The 23249-nt window shown below is 32.4% G+C and overlaps 2 protein-coding genes across 2 annotated transcripts; one reads left to right on the forward strand and one right to left on the reverse strand.

The window, feature by feature from the left end:
• Window positions 1-3907: 3907 nt before the first annotated feature.
• On the reverse strand, window positions 3908-14700 carry LOC131847012 (dnaJ homolog dnj-5). Its single transcript, XM_059196449.1, has 9 exons — window positions 13036-14700; window positions 12440-12606; window positions 10543-10660; window positions 8689-8842; window positions 7909-8033; window positions 7112-7214; window positions 5962-6063; window positions 5337-5446; window positions 3908-4559 (listed from the first exon to the last, which is right to left on the reverse strand). The coding sequence occupies exons 1-9, from the start codon at window positions 14571-14573 to the stop codon at window positions 4433-4435; spliced, it is 2544 nt and encodes an 847-aa protein (XP_059052432.1). The 5' UTR covers window positions 14574-14700; the 3' UTR covers window positions 3908-4432.
• Window positions 14701-17144: 2444 nt separating this feature from the next.
• Window positions 17145-21447, forward strand: LOC131846951 (catalase-like). Its single transcript, XM_059196367.1, has 2 exons — window positions 17145-17282; window positions 20002-21447. The coding sequence occupies exons 1-2, from the start codon at window positions 17145-17147 to the stop codon at window positions 21445-21447; spliced, it is 1584 nt and encodes a 527-aa protein (XP_059052350.1).
• The last annotated feature ends 1802 nt before the right edge of the window (window positions 21448-23249 follow it).

The following is a 23249-nucleotide window of genomic DNA, read 5'->3' on the forward strand; positions in this document are numbered from 1 at the left end:
ATTCATAATATTAATACAAGATTTAAAGACAAACTTGCTGTCCCCAAGTATCGTTTAGAAAAAGTTAATAGGTCTTTTATGGGAATAGGTATAAATATTTACAATAAGATACCAAAGGATATGTTGGAATTACCCTTAAATAAATTCAAAACATCTGTTAAATCATATTTACTAAGCAAAGCCTATTACTCACTAAACGATTACTTGAATGACGAGTGTGCATGGCAATAGTTGTTCATGCACTGAATTTTCATTTAATGTTAGACATAGACACCTATATAAATATACATTGTAAATAAACTGGCTTTAAAAAAAAAAGTAATTCAATTGAGTTTCTTGCCAGTTCTTCTCATTTGGATCTATATACCGCACTGGATGGTGGAGAAAAAATTATAATGTAAAAATTTGACGTTCATAAGCGGCTAAAATGTCCTACATGAATAAATGATTTTTGAATTTGAATTTGAATTTGTAAAATAGACCCAAATTTCGTTATACACAAAGTAATCTAAGAAGCGATCCAAGTCGCTTCCTACTGCTGCTTCGATGTTAGCCTTGATTTTAGTGTCGTGTGAAGACCTTTAATAATAATCGACTTGTGTCACATGTTAGAGTGAATTGTTGTAAAAAATGTTATAAAGTACAAATTAGTTAAAAAATATGTCCTTTTAAAATTATTACGTTAATAATTTTTTTAAAGAAATAAAATTATAACTTGCTTACAGGTGGGAGAAAATAAACAATACTTTTTCTTGTGTATTTATAACGTTTTTTGCAACTTACATAGATATTAATAATTAATAGATTACAAACATGTAGACAATAAATTCAATCGAGACGAATGCAAACACTTGTACTATTCGGTGATTACAAATTTGAATATCTAAATTATAAAACAATTCTACTAAGGAATATTTAAAAAATGGTAGAAATTTACACTCCAGCAGGTACATAGTATATAATACGGTATGTTAAGTCCAATAGGAACAGTTTAAAGTTCCATTTTTAAAATATCGATTAGTATCCCTAATAAAAGATTAACATTTAAAAATTTCTCAACCACTTCTACTAAAATGGTATTATTTTTAATTAAGCAGTTCCAGCTGCTTCATTAAAATGAACCATAACGACATAATTTTTGAGTCTAAAGTAGATTGTACGATATTCCTCTAATTTTCTGGGAGATGAGTTAGATATCTAATGAGAAGGTGAGTGGATATTTAAAAATATAAGTAGTTCACAATACTAAATGCATATCCCATCGACAATACCTATTAATTGACATCAAATAATTACCTATATAAAGGTAATAGGACACTATCTTCATAACGGGTTCCAACCTACATAAATCTTTTATATCATTTGAACACTAAAATATCCATTCCCCAAGTGTGAATTATTTATCAAATACACATTTTTTTTATTTAAATTCATGTGGTGACTAGTACTATAAACGTACATAGATGTTAACGCTCACATTTTAATACTGTACTAGAATTAAAAAAATATTGGTAATCTATTTGTTTCTGAGATATGATTATTATCTAGATATCAACATACATACGGGAGATTTCGACAGTGTAAATTATTATAATAATAGAGATCATAGAGACGTATTGTACGTAAATTTATCAGTTGTAGACTGTGACATTCAATATAAAAATGGATTATTGATATTCTATTATATTGTTAATACAAATTGGTATTAATCGTTTAATATTTTTATGGTTAAAACAATTTTGGGTTCATTCCTTTCGTGTTCATGTTTTTTATATACTGTATTGTCTAGATAGAGACATGAAATCAGTATTCCTACTCAAACGTTTAAATACTGAAATTCACTCAATAAAATTGGGAAATACACAATTTTTTTAAACGACATATGCTTTGCTTAGGACTTTAAAAATATTACATTGAATATAGATAGTAATGCATTTAGTATGTGGTGTGTAGGCTTTAAGAAAATTTCTATTAGAAGTCCGTCTGGGCCAAATAAAAGTACAGTCTTCAAATAAATTTTCTGTTTCTTTCGAGCAGAGATTTTAAGTTGAAAATGAATTTGAACGAAATACTGAATAGTGACAATGGAAGATTCTTAAAACTTTACATCGTAATATGTAATTATTAATTAATAAATTCACTTCACTTTCAATTTAGCGTATTAAATGCAAAGCTAATTTATTTACGTTACACTAAAATGAATCTTGACTAACTATCACAAACTTAAAAAGTAAAAAATATTTTCATTAAAAAAAAAGAAGAAAATTGAAAGTTAATTAACTTGTTAAATATTTTAAAGGACACCGCTCAGGCATGACTTGAACATCGGTAAAAATCATTTACTATTAATTTATTTCATATTACTTTATTAACTTTTATAAATGATAGGTTGTCAATTATTAAAATTAAATCGGTTTCTCTTAACACCAACATATCAGTAACCAATCCATTCACATTTTCTCGTATTTTTTTTTTAATGTCCTGGCAAATAGCCAAATAGCCCCATATCAATTGGATGCCAAATCTTTACTAGATATGTCTTTTATGGTCTGATGTGAGATCACACTGCGTTTTTATCTTAAGCGCTAGATGGCGCTAGCGTCAAATGTAATTGTGATTTAGAAAAGCACTTAACCGTTATGTTACAATTAGTATTTATTGAAAAATTAAACCGACTTCAAGTCATGCCCTCAGTTTGTCGATGTGAGTCACAATGAAACTAACCTAATAGGTACGTCAGCGAATTCGACTAATTTGAATACCTCCTTCGAGTTTAGTCCTTTTTACTCCATAACTATCATAGGTTTTTATTTTTTTGACCGGGTAAAATTTTGTATATAATTTTTAAAGCAGGTTTCACAGTTTGTAAGTGAGATATCGATTGGGACTTTATCATAGAACTTTTATCTGGTTAACATTATATATATAGGTTCATATATAGGTTCATTCATATTTATAGGTTCTAATACATAATTAGAAACTGATATTAATTACTCATTATTAAGTTAAATATGTATTGTTATTATTTTTAATATTAATGATAGAGTACATAGCTCATCAAATATAATATACGACAAATTATCTAAATATGTTGCTATATTATGATAATGTAATAACCATTTTAGTGACTGACATTCTGTTTGACGCTGTTTTTTATTATGAAACAGCATGATATTTTGTATCCACTCTTTGGGTATCGGTTCTATGATAAAACCCATAAAACGATGAACGCTTGACTCTACATTGGAGTATGACTATATTAAAAAATATTACCGTCTCCAATAATATATCCTTGATATGAAACAATTTATATACTAAACCTAATCAGTTTCTATACATATTCGATTTTCGTTTCTCAATCAATTAACAATATATTTTAAGAGCTAATAATACTCATCCGAAGAATGATTACTAGATCTCTGTTTGCATAGTAAGGATATATTTTTATTAATCAATATAATATTTAATTGGTAACGGATAAGACTAAAGAATAGCTTGTTGTCGAAAACAGAGATTATTACAAATATAAAATTAAATATTTTGACAAAAAAATGTTATAGAAATTTTATGCTAATGATTTTTTAAGTATATACAGGGTCAGTTATAAAGTACCAAAAGGCAAGTGAAATTGAACCATATTCACTTAGAAACAAAGTAGAAATGTGTAATATGTATTTTTAAATTGTCATACTAAATTTATTATTTTTAATTATCCAACTTCCTATATGGGTGTCATTCATAAATTATGTGACATGTTGAGGGTACGGCAGTAGTTCTAAGTGTGACATTGTGGGGTGGGGCCCTAAATTACGGGACAAAATGTAATACATAATGTATATAAAACACCACATTTTACTACCGACAAAAATCTTTAAAATATTTCCAACTTCATCCGTATAACATAAAGATTAAATTGTTAGTTCACTAGTGTAAAATAGCAAAATATGTGATGTGTCCAGAGAGAGAAGGAAAGATTGATGCGTAAATCAATAATGAAATACGTATGTCATAGTTGGTACGGGACCATTTATAAATTAGAGAATATTCTGCAGCATCATCACTACTAACAATGGTGTGTACGCCTGTAAATTTCTATTAGCAAAAATATGTAATACTAATAATGATTGCTATGTAAATATTTCAGGCGCTTCGCAATTTATAAACTATGTCAATATTATTTTTTATTCTTATTATACACGTGCCGCCAACATTTTATGCACTATTATTTTAAAACACATTAATAATTTTATAATTCCAACCACTGGTTATAAGTTTAGTACATTTATGACTGACCCCGTATATTTGTAAGTGTGATTTGCACAGCGAATATGTTGTGAAAAGTAAATGAAATATTAAAATACAATACTTGAGTAAACTGGGGTCAAGGTTCATCGGCATCGATCAGCTATGGGCAGGAGTACTACAGGATGGATTACACTTTAGCTTTCTTATTGCGCCTCTTCTTGGCATCACACTCAGGCGGCTTGCTGTTGTTTGCTGGCGACGCGCCCGACTTACTGTACAGGTTGTTCAAGAATTCTTCCAGATTCGGGTCGTGGCTGTAATGATTTCGTGATAATTGGTAGGTAATATTTACAGACACTGTGTTTTATGACGTGACCATAGTTATTATTATTATTATTACCGTAACTTATACAATAATAATAAATAAGGAAGATAAAACATAGTAACGAAATTAAGCAGAACTTGTACTCTGGGTGAGAAACATCTGATAGAAATATTTAAATAATAAGTAATATAATATGGATTACTAGCTGACTAGCGTAACTTCGTCTGCATTAAACTTATTTGACATTTATCGTTATATTTGTGCAATATTGCAATTTATGCAATATTTTTTTTAAATTATAGCCTATGCATGTTCTGATGTATAAGCTATATTACATGCGTTCAGTTTTTACGTTACAGTCCATACTAAATAAATCCATCCATACTCACAAACTTTCGGGTTTATAATATTTATAAGATAAGAAGTAAGATTGATGTCCTATGTCAATATACATAGAAAACAGCAGGCCAATACAAACAATCATACTCATGAACAGAAATGTTCGAATAAAATGTTGTATCGAGGAAAGAATCGAACCCGCGAAATGAAATATATGATATATAACATGAAAATAGATCCTATTCTATAGATAAGACGGACAATTTCATCCAAAAATAGCAGATGAGGTCGTGGTAGCATTTAGTTTAAATAGAATAAACTGTAATACAGATCACTAGGCCTTCTTTCACACATGCCTGTATAAATATATGAATACTTATACAGTTGCGTAAAACTATAGTAGTTTCGTAATATAAATAAGGCTTACCCGGTGGAAGGTCGCTGGTTAAGCTCTGAGGCTGCGGCTGCCTTGTTACCGAGCACGATGCGGTACTGCACCACGTGGCAGTCAGGCCGCAGTTGTTTCAGATTCTTCTTCTATATACAATAAAAAAAACACTTATTAAATAGCTGTTTAATGCAGCGTTTCCATTATTATCTTATATATAAAATTCTCGTATCACAGGGTTAGTACTACTCCAAAACGGCTTGACCGATTTATGAAATTGTATTTTTCATACCCCTAAGTGATAAGGGTTGTACACCCCTAACGTGTTTTTAATTTTTTTATAATGTGTCATTAAAAATACACACAACAACAAATTTTCACTCTTCTATCATTAACCCTTATTTTTTAATAGTGATTTTAATTTATATGGTTTGCCATATAAATTAAAATCACTATTAAAAAATATAACATTTGCCGGGTTAGCAAGTATATACAATATTTATAAAAGTGCGTGATAACCATCAAATAAACGATTTATCTATCTGTCCCCATATCGCAAAAAAACCGATAGTGTACTCTTATACAAAAAACATAAGTCGCACTTCTATAATTTAGTACCCTAAAGGCACTATTATTACATTTACATAAAAAAACCTATACTGACCTGGCAGCTGGCCCACTGCGTGATTTGGTAGACGGCGCCGTCCATACACGCGTAGTACATCACCAGCAGGCCGATCATGCTCGACTCTGCCCATATGTCACCCTAAATATTGTGCATAACATATAATTTCTTAGTTAACAAAAGTTATGATTTGTCGATCGTTATTAATTTACCCTTTTAACGTTAGATGACGCAGAATTTCTATTGAATCTATTGAATCGTTAATACTAAGATAATTTTATGTTAAAAAGGTTGTTTAATACAGTTTTCAATAGTTTAGTAGTGGATGTCCATGTTTGCGGATTTCATACAACGAATTGTTGTTTATTATGGTCTGGCTGCTTTTTACGTATTACGTATGTATTTAAAAAAAATAAGTATTTATATAAGTTGTTTAGTACCCATAACACAAACTATGTTTATCGTGGGATTAGATGGCGCTGTGAGATATTATTATTATTTAGTGCCTGCACAATTTGAACTCGCGATGGCTTTCGGGCTGTCATCAACTTGTACATCACTCATCCAAGACACTACGTCAGTGAATAATGGATTTATATTATTTTTTAATTCCGCTAAAATTAGCTTCATATCTCTTATAATACAGTCATTTGGTGCTAAAAAATGAGGTTACGTACGCTAAAACTATTGATTTGACAAAAAAAGGTTATTACATAAATTATAGGAAATTTTCTCTAGTTTAATTTATTATATAACTATTTTGATCGTAAAATGAGTCGGAAAGGAGATATTGTCAAAAAACTGTTTTTGACGCCATTTTAACAATATGGCGGCGTGAGCGGCAAAGATACGAAGTGGCAAAGTTGAAATTCGCAAAGAGCACATCGAAATCTATAATATTACCAATTTTCAAAACTCCCGGAAAACTTTCTAGGTAAAACTACCAAATGATTGTACATTGTTCGATCGACGATCGATTCGAATAACGACCTAGTAACGTAATTTTGATCACCATAAGAGAAGGTCGTAATGGTAATCAAGTTTCTGTGATCTCACACATGCTAATTGTAGCGGAATCAAACAAAATAATATAATTTAGTTAAGTAGTGAATAACACCTACTTCGATAAAATAAAGACACTACAGTATTAAATAAGATAAATGTCATAGGGAGTACGTTGTATGTGTACCTCTTTCGCGGAGTGTCGTATGCGACAGGTGGCGCAGTAGCGGGCGGCGTAGCACGGCCTCTCAGTAAGAACACGTTTGTGGCGACGCCCGCAGTTCGTGCACCTGTACATCATAAGAAATAGAAATTACCTTCATTCAAATAAACTTAATATAAGCACTTTTGAATAGTCGAATTTCATGATTCTACCACTCATTCGAAACGCAGACTCATCACAAGAAGAACGAGGAAGAAACTTGTAAGTTGCTCTTTTAAACGCCCTCCGATCGATCCCCCATCCAATTCAAACGGGGATCAAAATTATGACGGCCTGAGCCGAAGGTCGAACCCCTAGCGGTACCCTCAGACTAAAGTCGTATCCATTAGGCGGGAGTTCACCTTCAGCCGCTCCGTAAGTCCTTTCGAGGGCTGGAAGTGTCATCTGCCATCTCGCCCTCTGTTGTTCGGTGAAGCTGTAAAGGCCAGTAGCGGCCAACAGCATTAGAGTAGTCCGAAAAAAAAACTTTTAAATAAGTATTGTTCAGAATTACATTTTTAGGAATTTTGTGTGAATATATACTGCTACATAGCAAAATGGACATAAATACATGATTAGTTACTTGGGTAACAAAATAAATCATAGTTATCAGAACAGACCAGTCCCTACAAGCAGCACCCGTTATAACGCACAAACAATACCTGCCTGATAAATATTTAATTTTTATCAGGCAGGTATTGTTTGTATATTATTTGGTATATTATTTGTATAGATAAGATTGAAATTGAAAAAGGTTTTTTGACGGCCTGAAGATAGTATACCTGATGGTGTTGGCGGCGAATTCCATTTTATCGTGAAGCTGAGCCAGTAGGTGGCTGAACTCGCTCCAAGCTGCCTCCACGTGCCGCGATTCTAGCGCACGTCTTTCATACGCCTCGCGACGCTCCTGTTGGTCACCAGAGATTTGATTCATGTAAATTTTTACTAGAGGTAAAAATCGTTTGCATTGGTATCTCAGTCTCAACTATTTAAGGCGCCAAGCAGTTTGCTTTGTAAGCACAAAGTAAGCTGTTTGTTTAGATTGTAGGGTAGAAATTAGGCAGTGAAATTACAGAATATACGGGTTTACAACTTAGTATATATAAATTTCTACAATACAATTATTGTAGAAATTTTGATTGTTGCTTGTTTGTCAGTTTGTTTACCATTTCAATCTCAATGAAAAGCCAATCTAATTACATGAAAAAACATGATAACGAATGCCATTTCAAACAGAAATTATCGATCGACAATTTCGCATTTGAACAAATTATCAATTACAAACTTTTATTGGACAATAAATATATTTGATAAAATCATATGTTAATTATCAATATTTTATGTTTAAGTATCATAATATTTTTCACTTACAAATTTAAATATTTGTGAAATATTGTTATTTAATAATAGTTCACAATTTCAAATCCTTATTAGACTGCAAATACAAAACAATATACATAGCTGTTTATAGCTATTCCTTTTCCTTTAATGCGCTATATTAAAAACAGTTGAGAGCCCTCCATTATCCTCCCCATATAAAAAAATAAAAAATATATACTCACAGGCTCTCCAATAAGTTCAAATGCATGCTGCAGTATTTTGAACGCCTCTTCAGCGCCGGGCTGTTGGTTCTTATCGGGGTGCACGAGGAATGCTTGCCGTCTGTAGTAACGCTTTATCTCTTCGTCTGTACAGGTCACGCTTACGCCCAGAATACTATAAACAAAGAAAAAAAACAAATCTTAATTTATCGCAAATAAAAAATCATTACAATTGCTGCTTATAATGTAAAAAAAAAGTTGTAATGTAAAAAAAAAAAAAATTGTAAAACATCTATGTCAATGAAATAAATTATTATTATTATTATAATAAAATTAAGGTATAATAATCGAGATTAAACGGTCTATAACTCAGAGGGAGCAGTGAGTCCCTCTGTCTACTCTACTTACTATTCTGTTATAGCTTTTATTAGTAAATATATGCAATAAAAAGACACGACGACATAGCAATAAAGTTCAAAACTTTCCTGAAGTTAATTACACAGTAATAAAATTACTCAAGCTAGTATCCATGTATCCAGCACGATATGGATGCTGATTTGTGGTCGACATTAACTCCTCTAACAATCAAAAACATGTTCATGTTTGACATGAGTGTCAAGTCTTTTTATGAATGCTTTTTGTATTAATATTTTTTCCCTGCCGTCCAGTTCAGTATACAGATTCATTTGAGAAGAACTGGCAAGTAACTCAACTGTATTTCTTTTTTTTTAAGTCAGTTTATTTACATTATTTACTGATAATGGTGTCTATGTCTAACCTGAAATGAAAATTCTGAGCATGAAATATATTATTTAAGTAATTGTTCAGTGAGTAATAGGCGTTGCACAATAAATATGAATACGATTTAACAGATGTTTTAAATTTATTTATAGGTAATTCCTACATAGTCATTGGTATCTTATTGTAAAATTTTATACCTTTTCACATAAAATACCCATTGACTTTTTCTAAACGATACTTAGGAACAGCTAGTTTAGTTAGCATAACTTCAAGTTGCTATTGCTTTTGTTTTTGTGTTGTGTATAGTTTATTTCAATATTGTTTATTTGTTCAAAAGCGTAAATAAATCCTATCGTATAATAATGCCTATAGTGATAAGCAAACAAAAGTAATAACGGAACAATAGTGTACATGAGTTTTATAATGAAGGAAACAATAATAGTGCAATCATTGTTTGTAGCCTGCTGAAAAAATAAAAAAACATTTATTTGTAACCTCGACAATATTAATATACCTACTATGTATATAGTTTACATATTAAAATATCGTAGGTAGGTATATTGAACACATTAAATTTCAGAACATTCATGATTTTTACACTATTCATAAGTGTATAAATATGTTATATATGAAATGCATATTATATAACAATAATAATAGAATCCGATAATTCACGCAGCATCATGCTGTTCCAAGTTAAACAGAGATGTTGTTACGCTTTCTTGTAATAACTTAATATTAGCTTGGAGAGAATGTCATACGGCATTAAGTTCGCCTTTTGTACAAGAGTTATTGTTCAATAATCTATACGTATCAATAAAATTGGGGTGTCTATAATAGTGTAACATTGAAATAATCGTTTTTTACTACATGCATATAAATATATATATGGTACATACACCAAAATAACATTTTCTACAATTTTTGTCTATCTGTTTCTTCTAGCTAATCTCTGAAATTGCTGGACCGATTTTGACGGGACTTTTTTCGCCGGTAGCTGATGTAATAAGGAGTAACTTAGGCTACTTTTATTTTAGAAAAATAAAGTTATATTCCAAGCAGCCGAAGTTGCGAGTACAGCCAATAATAAATTAATATCTTGCCATAAATATATATTGTAACACAGCCACTCACCTATATGGATCTTTTCCTTTGCATGCTAACAATCTCTTCATAGCCTCATCACCAGTTGCAGGCAGTGGGATGTTTGTATTTAACTTCGTTGAACCATTAGATGACTCTGAATCTGCTTCTAATTACAGGAAACAAAAAAAAATTGTATGAGTTAATGTTTAACTAGCGATCATTAGCGCGGGCTGCTGTCAGCACTCCAGAGATAAATACAACATAACTACTGTTATCTTGGATATGGTCAACAGAAGCATTATTATTTGGTAATGTCATGGTCAATATAACATTTGACTTGCTTTCTCCGATCGATCCCCAGTCTAATCCAAGCGGAGTCGAATTTGCGACGGCCTGAGCCGAGGTTCGATCCCATACCGCTGCCCTCAGACTAAATTCGTATCCTTCAGCCGCTCCATAAGTTCTTCCGCGAGTTTGGAGTGCCATATGCACTCGCCGCCTATCATCCCGTGAAGCTGTAAAGGCCAGCTACGCCCTTGTTGGCCGCAGCTGTCCTTTACCACGTTTATTAGAATAGTCCGTAAAAAAAAATTGACTTGCCCACATATCATTAGGTATATTTGAATTGAACGTGATCGAGCCTCCCGCCGTCTATCCGATAAATGATGATGATGATGATGATGATGATATATTCTTTATTGCACAGATAATATATATACTTATATTGTTTAATTTTATCATTTGGTTATATGGGATGGGCATTACACAGCGAGTGACCTCGGCTTAAAAGTCAATAGCATCCAATTTTATAATTAACTATCGACCCGCTCTGGATTCGCCCGGACGCAATTATTTTAATGATATCTAATATTTTTTAATGATTACCGCAATTAAATAAATGAAAGCAAAGTGTAATTTATTAAGTTTTGTCATATTTTATCAGCATACAGCGGAAACCGGTAAAAATAGCTCGATTCATAATGATTCATTTCCACTTACATATTTCTGTGTAATGCCAATAAATTTATTCTCAATTTTTTAAATTTTTTTATTTGGAACGCGAACAATAATAATAATAATAATCTCAGGACAATTAACACAGCGCCATCTAGACCCAAATTAAGCTAGCTAAAGCTTGTGTTATGAATACTAGATAACTGATACATATACATAGATTTTTTTTTGTAAATACATACATATTATACATAGAAAACAACCTGACCGATACAAACAATCATACTCATGAATACAAATGTTTGTGCCGTGCGAGGAATCGAACTAGCGATCATCGGTCGTAAAGCGGTGTGCTAGACCGCTAGACCACCAAGGTCGTCGAACGGCGAATAAGCCTGTAAGCGGTGACTTTCGCCTGTATATTGTACATCGATAGTCACTATATATACGTCATCATGTGATACCCATTATACCATATATGCATCACCATTCTAGAGGACTAAGATATGATGCATATTGTGTATAAGCTGATTTTACAGGTGTTTGGCGGCTGAAATAGGTGAGACGTAAGTCAGACACACACAGACGACGTTCTACAGTCTAACCCAACTATGAACTCCACGCAAAATATTAAACATATAATATTAAATACAGTGAATTTAACATAATGATTTCCAGAGAGAACCATGTGGACATCGACCTGACATGGTACAATGCTGTTCCACCATTACTAACAATTCTCTTTTCCTGCAGTTTTGATAGGTCAGAACTGGGATCATGTTCAAATTGTATCAAATATGTAGATGACTGTTAAAGCAACAATTAAGGTTTATTTTATATACAGTCTACTTACATTTCCATTCCATTAGGGTATAGAGAATTAATTATATTCGTAACATTCATTATCTTATTTCATCATTGCAGTTTGGTGCATGTCATCATACTACACACATTGAAAAGTATGATATCAATTTAAGAAAGAGATAATTACCATTTTTAAACCACTTAAGTCTCCTCCAAAACGCAAATCTCGTATGTCCAAACTTTCTGTCAATGTACATCAAATATTTGTTGTCTTTCATCTTGGACAACCAATCTTTGCTGCTACGCCAGACCGCTTGGGAACTTACATAGGTCTGTGTGAACACAGATGTGCATCTGTGGAATTAAATTAATTTATGAATTAAAATATATAAAGTAATATCCAGTTAAAAGAAATATAAACTTTAAAAATACAAATGTAGAGAAAAAAGTTACAACATTGCAGGATTTCTGTCATATACTGTTATGACCAAAACAGAAAGAATTCTATTCATTATTTACATAAAATTAAAATACAGACTCTTTCTATATATTCCAGTAGAATTATATATTTTTTTATACTACAAATAGTTTAATAACTATTTGTAGTATTTTTATCATTTTTTACCAATAAAGATACCAAACACCTATTGTGTATAATGATTATTCAAATAAAAATAAAATGACTATTATTAATATCAGAGAATTGTTGTAATTTAAGTTTATACTATATACTACTAGCAATTACTAAAAAGAAATATATAATATAATATATTTTTTACTTACAAGTCAAAAGAAAGGTGAAAACTCATACGACATATATCCGATAGTAGATATGCAAACCACACCAGTGCCTTCCAGGTCACACTGCTCCAGTGCTCAAAATAATTCTGAGCCAATCCTAGATAGCCCGGTTTGTTTCTTCTAACTTTAGTTTGACTCACTTTCTTTTTGTCCTGTACTGGTTTAGTAGATTTATGGTAATTACGATTGTCTTTCTTCTTTTTCAATTTTGAGATTTCATTTGGATTTTCTTGTAGAATGAATTGTGAATCATCATCCTCGTCAAGCTTGAATTCATCCTCAAGAACAGCATTTTTATTTGCCTTTACCTTATTATCCAGTTTCTTCTCCCTTTTAGGTTTTTCTTGGTTTTCTATGAACACAAATTGGCTTTCATTACCATGTTCATAAGTCCCATCTTCTTCGTTAGTTATATCATCCAGAGACGACCATTTACGAGTCATATTGCCTCTCTTATTTTTAGATTTCTTGCTCGGTTTTTGTTTTTCTGTATCATCAGTATTGATATCACCAGACTCACTACCCGATGATATAGTGCTTTGTTGCTTTTTATCATTTTTATGTTTGTTATCATCATTATGCTTTAGATTAGCAGTAGGCTTATCTGGCTTTGAGTTAGACTTGTTAGTCTTAGTTTCTGTGTTTTGAGGTTTTACTTTAGTAGCAGCCTCCAACTGGGAGCTGTTTTTTGTATTTTTAGCCAACACATCAGAATATGTGGGACGCATTGGTTTCACTTCAGCCACAATCCGTTTTTTATTACTTGTATCAGCTAAAGGGCTATTCTCATTCCTTTTAGGAGAGTTGTCAGTTTTTATAGCCTGAGCCTTAGTATCAATGATGGGATTTGGCATCATATTTAAAGTGGGTGCATCAGGATGGTTTAGTGGATAGTTTTGACCAAACGGAGAGTATGTCCCAGTGGAGTTTGGTTCAAGGTTACCCAGAAAATCTTTTAAGAAATTGGGTGTTGTTTCATTTCCACTATCAGGGCAAAAACTGTTCTGCACATTTGGAGGTACATGTATATTGTTGTTTGTAGAGTAATCCTGATTTGTAGCAAACATTTGAGTTGCTTGCGACTGTATTGGCACTTCACGTAGACCTTGGTTGTGGTTGTACAACTCATACTGCGACAAGGGCATGATCAGCGGTTGGCCGTTTTCATCGTAATGCACATAGACCTTTAGTGATTGGCCATCGCCCCAGTTGAGTGTGGCATTACTATAATTTTGTCGATTAACGTGCGGAAGATTTTGCATGTTATTAAACCCGATCTTTTCGTCTTTATTTGTACCGGGGTCACCTGGTAGAACATTATATGAATGCTTGTTACCATAAATATCACTGTTATAATTTGCATTCACATATACACTGTTATCGTTCATAGCACTGGGACTCGACGTAATTGGTGTCTGTTGTCTATCGTTTAATGCACCAGGTGCACATTTTTCGGCATTTTCCGCACCATAATTCCATGCATCATTGTATCTTGGATCATTCTTCGGCGACCTTGGCATTGTTGGTTAGTTTTCAACTGCACTGTCAACATGAATTGGCAAATAGACGATTTTATAATAAAACTCAGTAATTTGGCATTTTATTACCAGAATTTCATTATATACGACTAAAAACGTGGAAATAGGTATATTCTATTGACCATTTGTTAGGTATATATTTTTGGGGGCAGCACAGATAATAACGCTAAGCTATTTGACAATTAGACATTGACATTGACATTTCAATATTGACAGTTCAATCAGCGCTACAGATTAGCTAAAAAATATTTAAAAAGTAGTTTAATTAAAAATAATAAGTAGTTATTTAATTTAATAGTAATTTACAATCATATTGAGTGCTTGTTATTATACATCAATTCTAACTATTATTAAGAAGTAGAATGATTCTTCAGAAGTAGTTAGCCAATAATGGGCAAAATAGATATTTCAACGTCTTTCTTTTTTTCGAGTTCACGCTGAACTCCGCTTCCTTGAACCTGTTTATACTATGATTGGTGAAATCCAGCCTTAGTATTTATCATCAATACAATCAATCAACTGATTGAGTGAGTTTGAGTTTCTGGATAGAATAATAAATTATAATCCGTATATTTAATTGCCATAGCCATTTAGCCAGTCGTATAGTTGTAGATTTAAATCAAATAATCTGTAATCTCGTGAGCAAGATTTATTAAGTTCACTGCTACTTTACGAGCTACCATATTATCATTTGTGTATACTTTGTGCACCTCCCTTAAGCCACATATACTGGTCGACTTTCGTAAATTTAATTACTTTTTGAGACAATTTGAAAATTGTCCTCCACGTACATAAATTTACAAAATTTGTAATTTCAATAATTATAATAGTGCAGTCTATTGCAGAGTATCTGTAGGTATGCATAATTAAGAATTATGTAATAGTCTCATATCTGTGATAGAACGTAACAGGGTCGGGCAGACAGGTACCTACCTATGTTACCTACCTACATCATTATTATATTTATTTTTCAAGTTGGTATATATCAGATAAGTAAGTACCTACAGCATATATATCTTAAGTTGATATATCTGCTTGTACTTACTTATCTGGTAAATACAACTGTTTGTATTGTGCGGGATAGAATCCGCGACAATCGGAAAGTAAGTGTGCTAAACCGCTAGACCTAGTCGTATTCAGTTTTGACCTACATCAAAGAACAAGAGCTTACATAGAACTAGTGTCACTTGCATTTCCGGTGTATTATAAGAATAAATAAACAAAATAATAAACACTCTTACTTAGAGCGTTCTATACTTACCCATTAGAGTGTGACGACTAGAAAACCCAACCTTCACTTAGATCTAAGATTTGGTGCTTGATAGTAAAGCATCCGTTGAACGCGAACTGAGGTGAACGAATCACTCAATTTTACGGTTAACATAATTTACAGTACGTATCTAGTGCTCCTAGTCTTAGATAAAAATATATAATAGATAATTAAATAGAATTAATTTTAGGTTAACCTCTTATATTTCCATTCTCAGCGGGGCTTTAGTTTCCTGATTGTGTAAAAAATATTATTTTATTAATAATGTTTTTTTACGCTAATGTTGTTGGGTGCAGCTGGCATTTACAGTTCCACCAGACGATAGGGGGTGAGTGCAGATGGCACTCCAAACCGATAGCAGAAGAACCATAAGTTTAGGTTGAGAGTAAGTCCAAATCCTGCCTGTAATATAATGTAATGTAGCTTGGACTTGGTTTTCCGCAATCAACCTCTCATCTGGGCCGTTGTTCGTGTAGAGCCGAGACTCCTAAAGTGGCAAGCCAAGCTCCTCCCAAAAGCACAGAAGTCTCCTGGTGTCTTTACAGGCTTCGCAACCGCTAGGGATTCGAACCTCAGCTCAGGCCGTCGTAAATTCGATCCCAGTTACAGTTAAACCTACATCGTCTTTGCCCTTAGAAACTGTAATAATAATAACAATGAGAGAGGTATCACATACGCCTCATAGTGTATTTTCAGAAGTGTGGTGTACCTATATATTAATTGTAATTGCTATTTGCAATCTGTTGGTGCGAATAGTCGCACCATTATGTTCTTCTTCCAAATGTATAAACAGTTCTTTTTTACTTACTAGGTGTATAATAAGAGTCTAACCCATGAAATTCTCTGCCTACATAAATTTAAAAACAATCCTATATTGTCTATCTACCTAGGCCAGGGACTATCTATTTGTATATAGTTCCTGTCCTAGATAGATAAATAATATAGTCTGTAGTAAAATCAATCTAGGAGTTTTACTTGAACCGTACCAACTTGAACAAAAACTTTTAAAATACATTTCATAGCATTTTTATAAAATATTTAACAAATTAGATAGATAATAGTATAATGTGTAATATAAATAATCTTATATAACAATTTCAGTTTCAAATTAACTGTCGCGCGTTCTGAGCGTGTAAGTCGATTAACTTTTTCTTTCTAACAGTTGAGAAACTATTGCACGGATCAAGACTCTTTCTTGGCCATTCAGAAACAAGGTCGCTATATCGGCAAACTATAAAACTGACTGGCGGAAATATAATAGAACTGTTGCTGTTTCGCTGAAGATGGTTGATGGTGTGTTGTGCACAGTTCAATTTACTATTATGATATGTGTGCTTTTCGTGTTGACGGTAGCTACAGCTACCAATCTGCAGAATGATCCAGCCGGTCAGCAGATTGTCATGTTCAAACAGAGGACTCAGGTGAGATGCAATTTGAGATCCTCGTCTTAATACGTTAAGATTGCTAATAAGAGGTATAAAAGTAATTAGGTCTCAATTTGACAGAGTTTAATGTGGTGTGTATAAGATTGGATGACACGATAGAGGGTATATTTAATATTATAATAATAAAAGACATTTATTCAACCTGACATCCTTATGAGAATAGTATACAAGTTAATTTATTTGCAAAATTTTAACTGATTTTGCTAATTACTTTCTTATTTAGAATTGCAGGATTATTTTTTTGGATAAAGTATAAATTTAAAAAATGTAACAATAAAATAAAAAATTTTGGCTTTACTAATTTGGGAAAAATGCATTAATTTTATATTATAACTAGCTTTTGCCCGCGGCTTCACTCGCGTTATTTTGTCCCCTTAGGGGTGGAATTTATTCAAATTCATTCTTAGCGGACGGCTACGTCATAACATCTACCTGCATGCCAAATTTCAGCCCGATCCGTCCAGTGGTTTGGGCTGTGCGTTGATGGATCACTATGTCAGTCACCTTTGAGTTATATATATTTAGATTGTTACATGAATATTTATTTCTTAACATTAAATTTAAGATATATATTTTAATGTAAATTTAATGTTAAACAAGCCGTCAGCTTATATGCTGGTCAATGGCAACCGTCGTATATACATAAATGTATATACATTAACATTATGAACACTCGTAATGCGCCGTCGTATAATTCCATTTAGAAGGATCATTTTATGTCATTTGAATGGCAAAAAAGCTGACGGCCCACCTGATAGGAAGTGGTAACCGTTGCCGTTCCGTTATAATGAACAGCACCATAAACATCATGTTATGATAGGACCCCAGTGACACCACTCGTGCATTGTCATTCCGGAGCACTACGCTGTCATCTTGTAATTTTATCTCAAACCTTCAACGGAAACACACACACACACCCCACTGGAGCGGAGACAACGTTTTGAAAAGCAGTATTAAAGGTATTTCATCCCCAAAAGGGCTCACAGAGAAGTAATCTTAAGTGATATAAAATCAGATATCATTAAATAAATACAAAATTTAAAATAATGGTGGACAAGCTCCCATCATACACAGTTTATGAAGCAAGCTGCTTGTTTGTTTTGTTTGTGAGATTGAGGCACCTACGCAGAGGACTTTTTAGAAAGGTTACCTTGTCGAAACTACTAAAGTAATATGCCTTATTACTCTGTAATTTAATGCCCTATTACACTTTTTAATCGAAACACACCTTATAAAATAAAACGCTTACCTGCAAAAATAAGTCTGTCCGAGATGCCTACGCAGACGAATTTATGCAAGAATAGAATAGAAAATCATTTATTCAATTAAACTTAAGCTGTCTCATCACAAGAAGAACGAGCAAGACTCTTGTGTGTTGCTCTTTTAAATAATCATTTACAAGTCGAAACGTGTGAATACAAACTACGAACCTGCACAAATTTTTTTGGGTCAAATATATATATACAATAAGATTAAATCAGTCGTAGTAATAAGAGCAGACCAGTCCCTACAAGCAGCACCCGTTCATCCCAATGTCTATCACGGTAAACATATAATATTTAATGTTTACCATAAACAAAGTAGAATAACAAAAACTAAGCGCCTAAAAAAGTCCTTAATACTGCTATGGAATGAACTGGATAAATAAATAAAAATTATTTTCAATATATTTTGGGTCCAAGTGCTTGGAATTGTAATTTTGGAATAAATTGAACACCTGTAAATACTCTTACTTTCGCTTAATATTGATATATGAATTATATATATATATATATATATATATATATATATACATACATATATGTATATGTAGGAGTATAAAACATTATGAAATCTATATATAATCATATAAATCATACGGATATTACCGTAATATCGAATAAAGTGTTGATTGTTGAAACAAATGCAATAAGTATCTACATTTCACAATTAAACTTTATTCACATATCCTGGAAGGATCCATCAGTATGTATATGTAATATAATAATTGAACCATTAATGATATCCGATGTTTTGATTTATTATTATAGAAATACGAGTTGGAAGATTTATGTTACTTGTTCAAAAAATTAAAAGATGATTCAAGTTAACAAGAAGTACCTAATTGCTAGTTGGGTTGGATAATTGAAATGACATCATATAAACTAGGCCGAGTTAAAAAAATGTACTACGTATTTTGATGTTTTAGAAAATATATAATAGATACATCTACTTAAATAGATTTTTTTGTATATATCATTGGTACTTTGGTATATATAATGTATAATGATTAAATTATTTAAAAATAATACAAAGATAAATGTTTTGTAGGCAATTAGCCATGGTTTAGCTTTTTTTCTAGAACAATAGTATATAAAGGGAACATGCAATACGTTTCTCAAACAATTTTCAATATACGGCCTGCGACCTTATGTTTTGCAATCATTTGTATTCATGAATATCATTGTTTGTATAGCCCTAGGTGTTTTCTACGCACATTATGTACATATGTAAAATCAATGGATCTAAGTATTTATATTAGTTCTCTAGTATCTATAACATAAACTCTGCTTAGTTAGGGATTAGATGGCGCTGTGTGAATTGTCCAGGGATATTGTATTGAATATTGTACATTTTATGTAGGTTAATAATAATAAATTATAATATCCATATTGATATGTTCATTGCAAATAAATATAAATATGTTAAATTCCAGAGTCCAGTCGGCGTCATGACAACGAGTGCCGGAGCACCAATTGATGTGGTGGAGGCAAGAGTAACACTGAATTCACCCTTACTTTTTAATGAGTACTTTATGGATTCCCTAACTCATTTAGTAAGAGAGAGAATTCCAGAGCGATTAGTCCACGCTAAAGCAGCAGGTGGGTTTGGCTATTTTGAAGTAACCCACGATATTTCCGACATTTGCAAAGCAAAATTCCTTAGCTCCATTGGTAAACGGACTCCAGTAGCAGCTAGGTTTTCTCCTGTTGTGGTCGAAAGAGGAGGCATTGATACTTCACGAGATGCTAGAGGATTCGCTATTAAATTTTACACTGAGGAAGGCAACTTTGATATCGTTGGCTTCAATACACCTATGTATGTGTATAAAGACCCACTGTTGTTTTCAACATTCGTCAGAGCCCAGAAAAGAAATCCAGCAACAAATTTGATGGACGGGAACATGTTTTGGGACTTTTTAACTCTACAGCCGGAAAGTTTACACATGTTTATGTTAGTTTTCGGAGATCGAGGTATTCCCGATGGTTACCGTCATATGCCTGGGTTTGCTATACATACGTTCGAGGTTGTCAATGACTATGGAGAAAAGACTTTCGTAAGATTTCATTTTCTACCGGAAGCTGGTATTAAAAATTTAGGTTCCGCTCAAGCCAGGAAAATAGCAGCAGTCGATCCTGATTATGCCATTCGAGATTTATATAATGCTATTGGCAACGGAAATTATCCAAAATGGAGAGTTAGCATCCAAGTGCTGACCTTGGATGATGTTAAAACTGCGGGATTTGATGTTTTCGACGTGACGAAAGTCTTGCCGCTAGATAAGTACCCATTGAGACCATTAGGATACTTTGTCTTAAATAAGAATCCTATAAATTATTTCGCTGAAATTGAACAATTAGCATTTAGTCCTTCTAACCTCGTACCTGGAATTTTAGGAGGTCCCGACAAAGTTTACGAATCAAGACGGCTGGCATATAGAGATGCCCAGTACTACCGTTTAGGATCAAATTTCAATAATATACCTGTAAATTGCCCTATTCAAGCTAAGACTTTTACCTATAACCGAGACGGTAAACCACCTGTTAAGGATAATGAAAGAGATACTCCCAATTATTATCCAAATAGTTTCAATGGTCCAGTTCCTTATAAAGATAAACATAGAGTGTCTATAATACAGATATATCAGGATGAACCAAATATTTTTGAACAAGCGAGAAACATGTATGAAAATGAAATGACTCCTGATGAAAGAACTAGATTGGTAGAGAATATTCTTTATAGTTTGGGCAGTGTTACGTCATTTATTCAAGATAGGGCTGTAAAATTGTTTACTGTTATTCATCCTAATTTAGGTAGTCGAATATCGGAAGGTTTGGCGGTAAACAGGACTACGAACATTTATGATTGGAATGATCTCTGAAAAATTACTATTAAGATTACACCAAAGACGCTAAGAAGAAAAAAATGTGAGAGTTATTGGTAGAAGTATATACTAAATATAATAACAATAAATATTTATTACTTATCTATTTAATGTTAACGTCTACTAGTTATAAATTATGTTAATGTAAAAATTACCAATAATTTAATATAATATTGTTTAGTTCTTTATATTGTAAAAATATTTATTTTTCTATGGTGTGGTTCGTTTTTTTATCCTTCCTTAGCATCCACATGGTTGAATATATTTCAACATGGCAGTATTTTAATTATACTCGATGTAAATTTTATTTAATTCTCTTAAAAATCCTTCTAATATTTTTTATTAAAATTAAAAGTATAAGTTTAATATTATATGGGACATATAATTATTTATTTTTTATAGACCTATAAGATAAGATAATAATATAAGATAATTACTTTCTTTTGTTAGTTTAATGCAAACGCCTGGATAAACATTACAGGCAATATTTTTATACTGCATGTTAATTGTTAGTTATTTTTAAGGTCCTTTCGTCTTGTGCTTATTGAAAAATAATTTTATATTTAGAGTAATACAATGTTTTTTTTATTAAAGGACAAGACAATTATCAACTAAATTTATCCTATTTCGTACTCGGCACAAAGGTTCCCATAATGCCAGCGTTATGGCATTTCTGCGCCGAATTGGTAGAGAAATCCTTTGAACTTTGTGTTTTAATATTTAAATAAACCTAGTCTATAGTTACTGAGATTAGATTTAGAATTTATAACCATCATTGTAGTGTGTAGGTACAGATTAGATTGTCGTATCTCGTAAGTCACTTGATATTAGGCTAAAGGACACCCGGTTATATCGTAGGTAATAAATTGCTCTAACCAGATCTGATTCAGATATTAGGCAATATATTAGATAGAATGATTCATTATTAAGTCTATGTATTGACTTCCCATTATTGGGTACAGTATTCAAATTCGACAGTATGACTAAACTTACAGTCATAGAAGTAATTGTGTATTTGATATAAACAGCCAAATACTTTTATTATCTAGCTGTAATGTTTTCTTTTATAGAAATAATAATTATATTGTATTGAACTAATATGTTTAAACAGAATAACATGGTGAACAAAATTAATCAGAGGTTGACTTAAAAGTTGGCAGCGTGGGTACCGCAATCTCGCCTCTATCAGCCTGCAAGCAGCATAGTTTGTAAGCTGTATTTTGGTTGTAGGGTGCAGGTTATGCTCTCCAAGTAAAAAAAGGTGCAGATCAATATGCAGAAATGATATCTTAGTCAAGTCATCTCGAATGGTATCGCGGGTATCATATCATATTCGATAGTGCGATGTCTGTAGTGTCATGTATATAAACGACGGTTATCACATACCATCTGGTCGGCTATTAGTCTGTTTGCCATTTCAATTACATAAAAATGAGTGTATGATGATGGTCCTATACATTGCGACATAGGGATATTCAAGTTGCATATTCAGTTATAGAACCCTAAAAATTCCAGCCCTGTGGAATGTGAATATTCTTAGTGTGAAATTACAATTCCTAAGACCGTATTCAAATTGCTTATTGTGTTTTGAGTTGTTTTGACGTTTGCCTTGTAGTTAAAATAGGCACGTTCGTTTTTGTTACAGAATCGAACTGCGATTGTCCACAGACTAAAAATGTTTTATACTCGTAATTGTGAATTCTAGCAGTATTGCAATATTTACCATGTTAAACTTGTCAGCTGTGTTTATAGAAATGGACGCAATGAAAGGTTGTCGTAACATGAATGGGTTATAAAGA

The sequence above is a fragment of the Achroia grisella genome, unplaced genomic scaffold, assembly GCF_030625045.1.
Source record: "Achroia grisella isolate CSIRO2021 unplaced genomic scaffold, CSIRO_AGI_Agris_v1 utg515, whole genome shotgun sequence".
NCBI lineage: Eukaryota > Metazoa > Arthropoda > Insecta > Lepidoptera > Pyralidae > Achroia > Achroia grisella.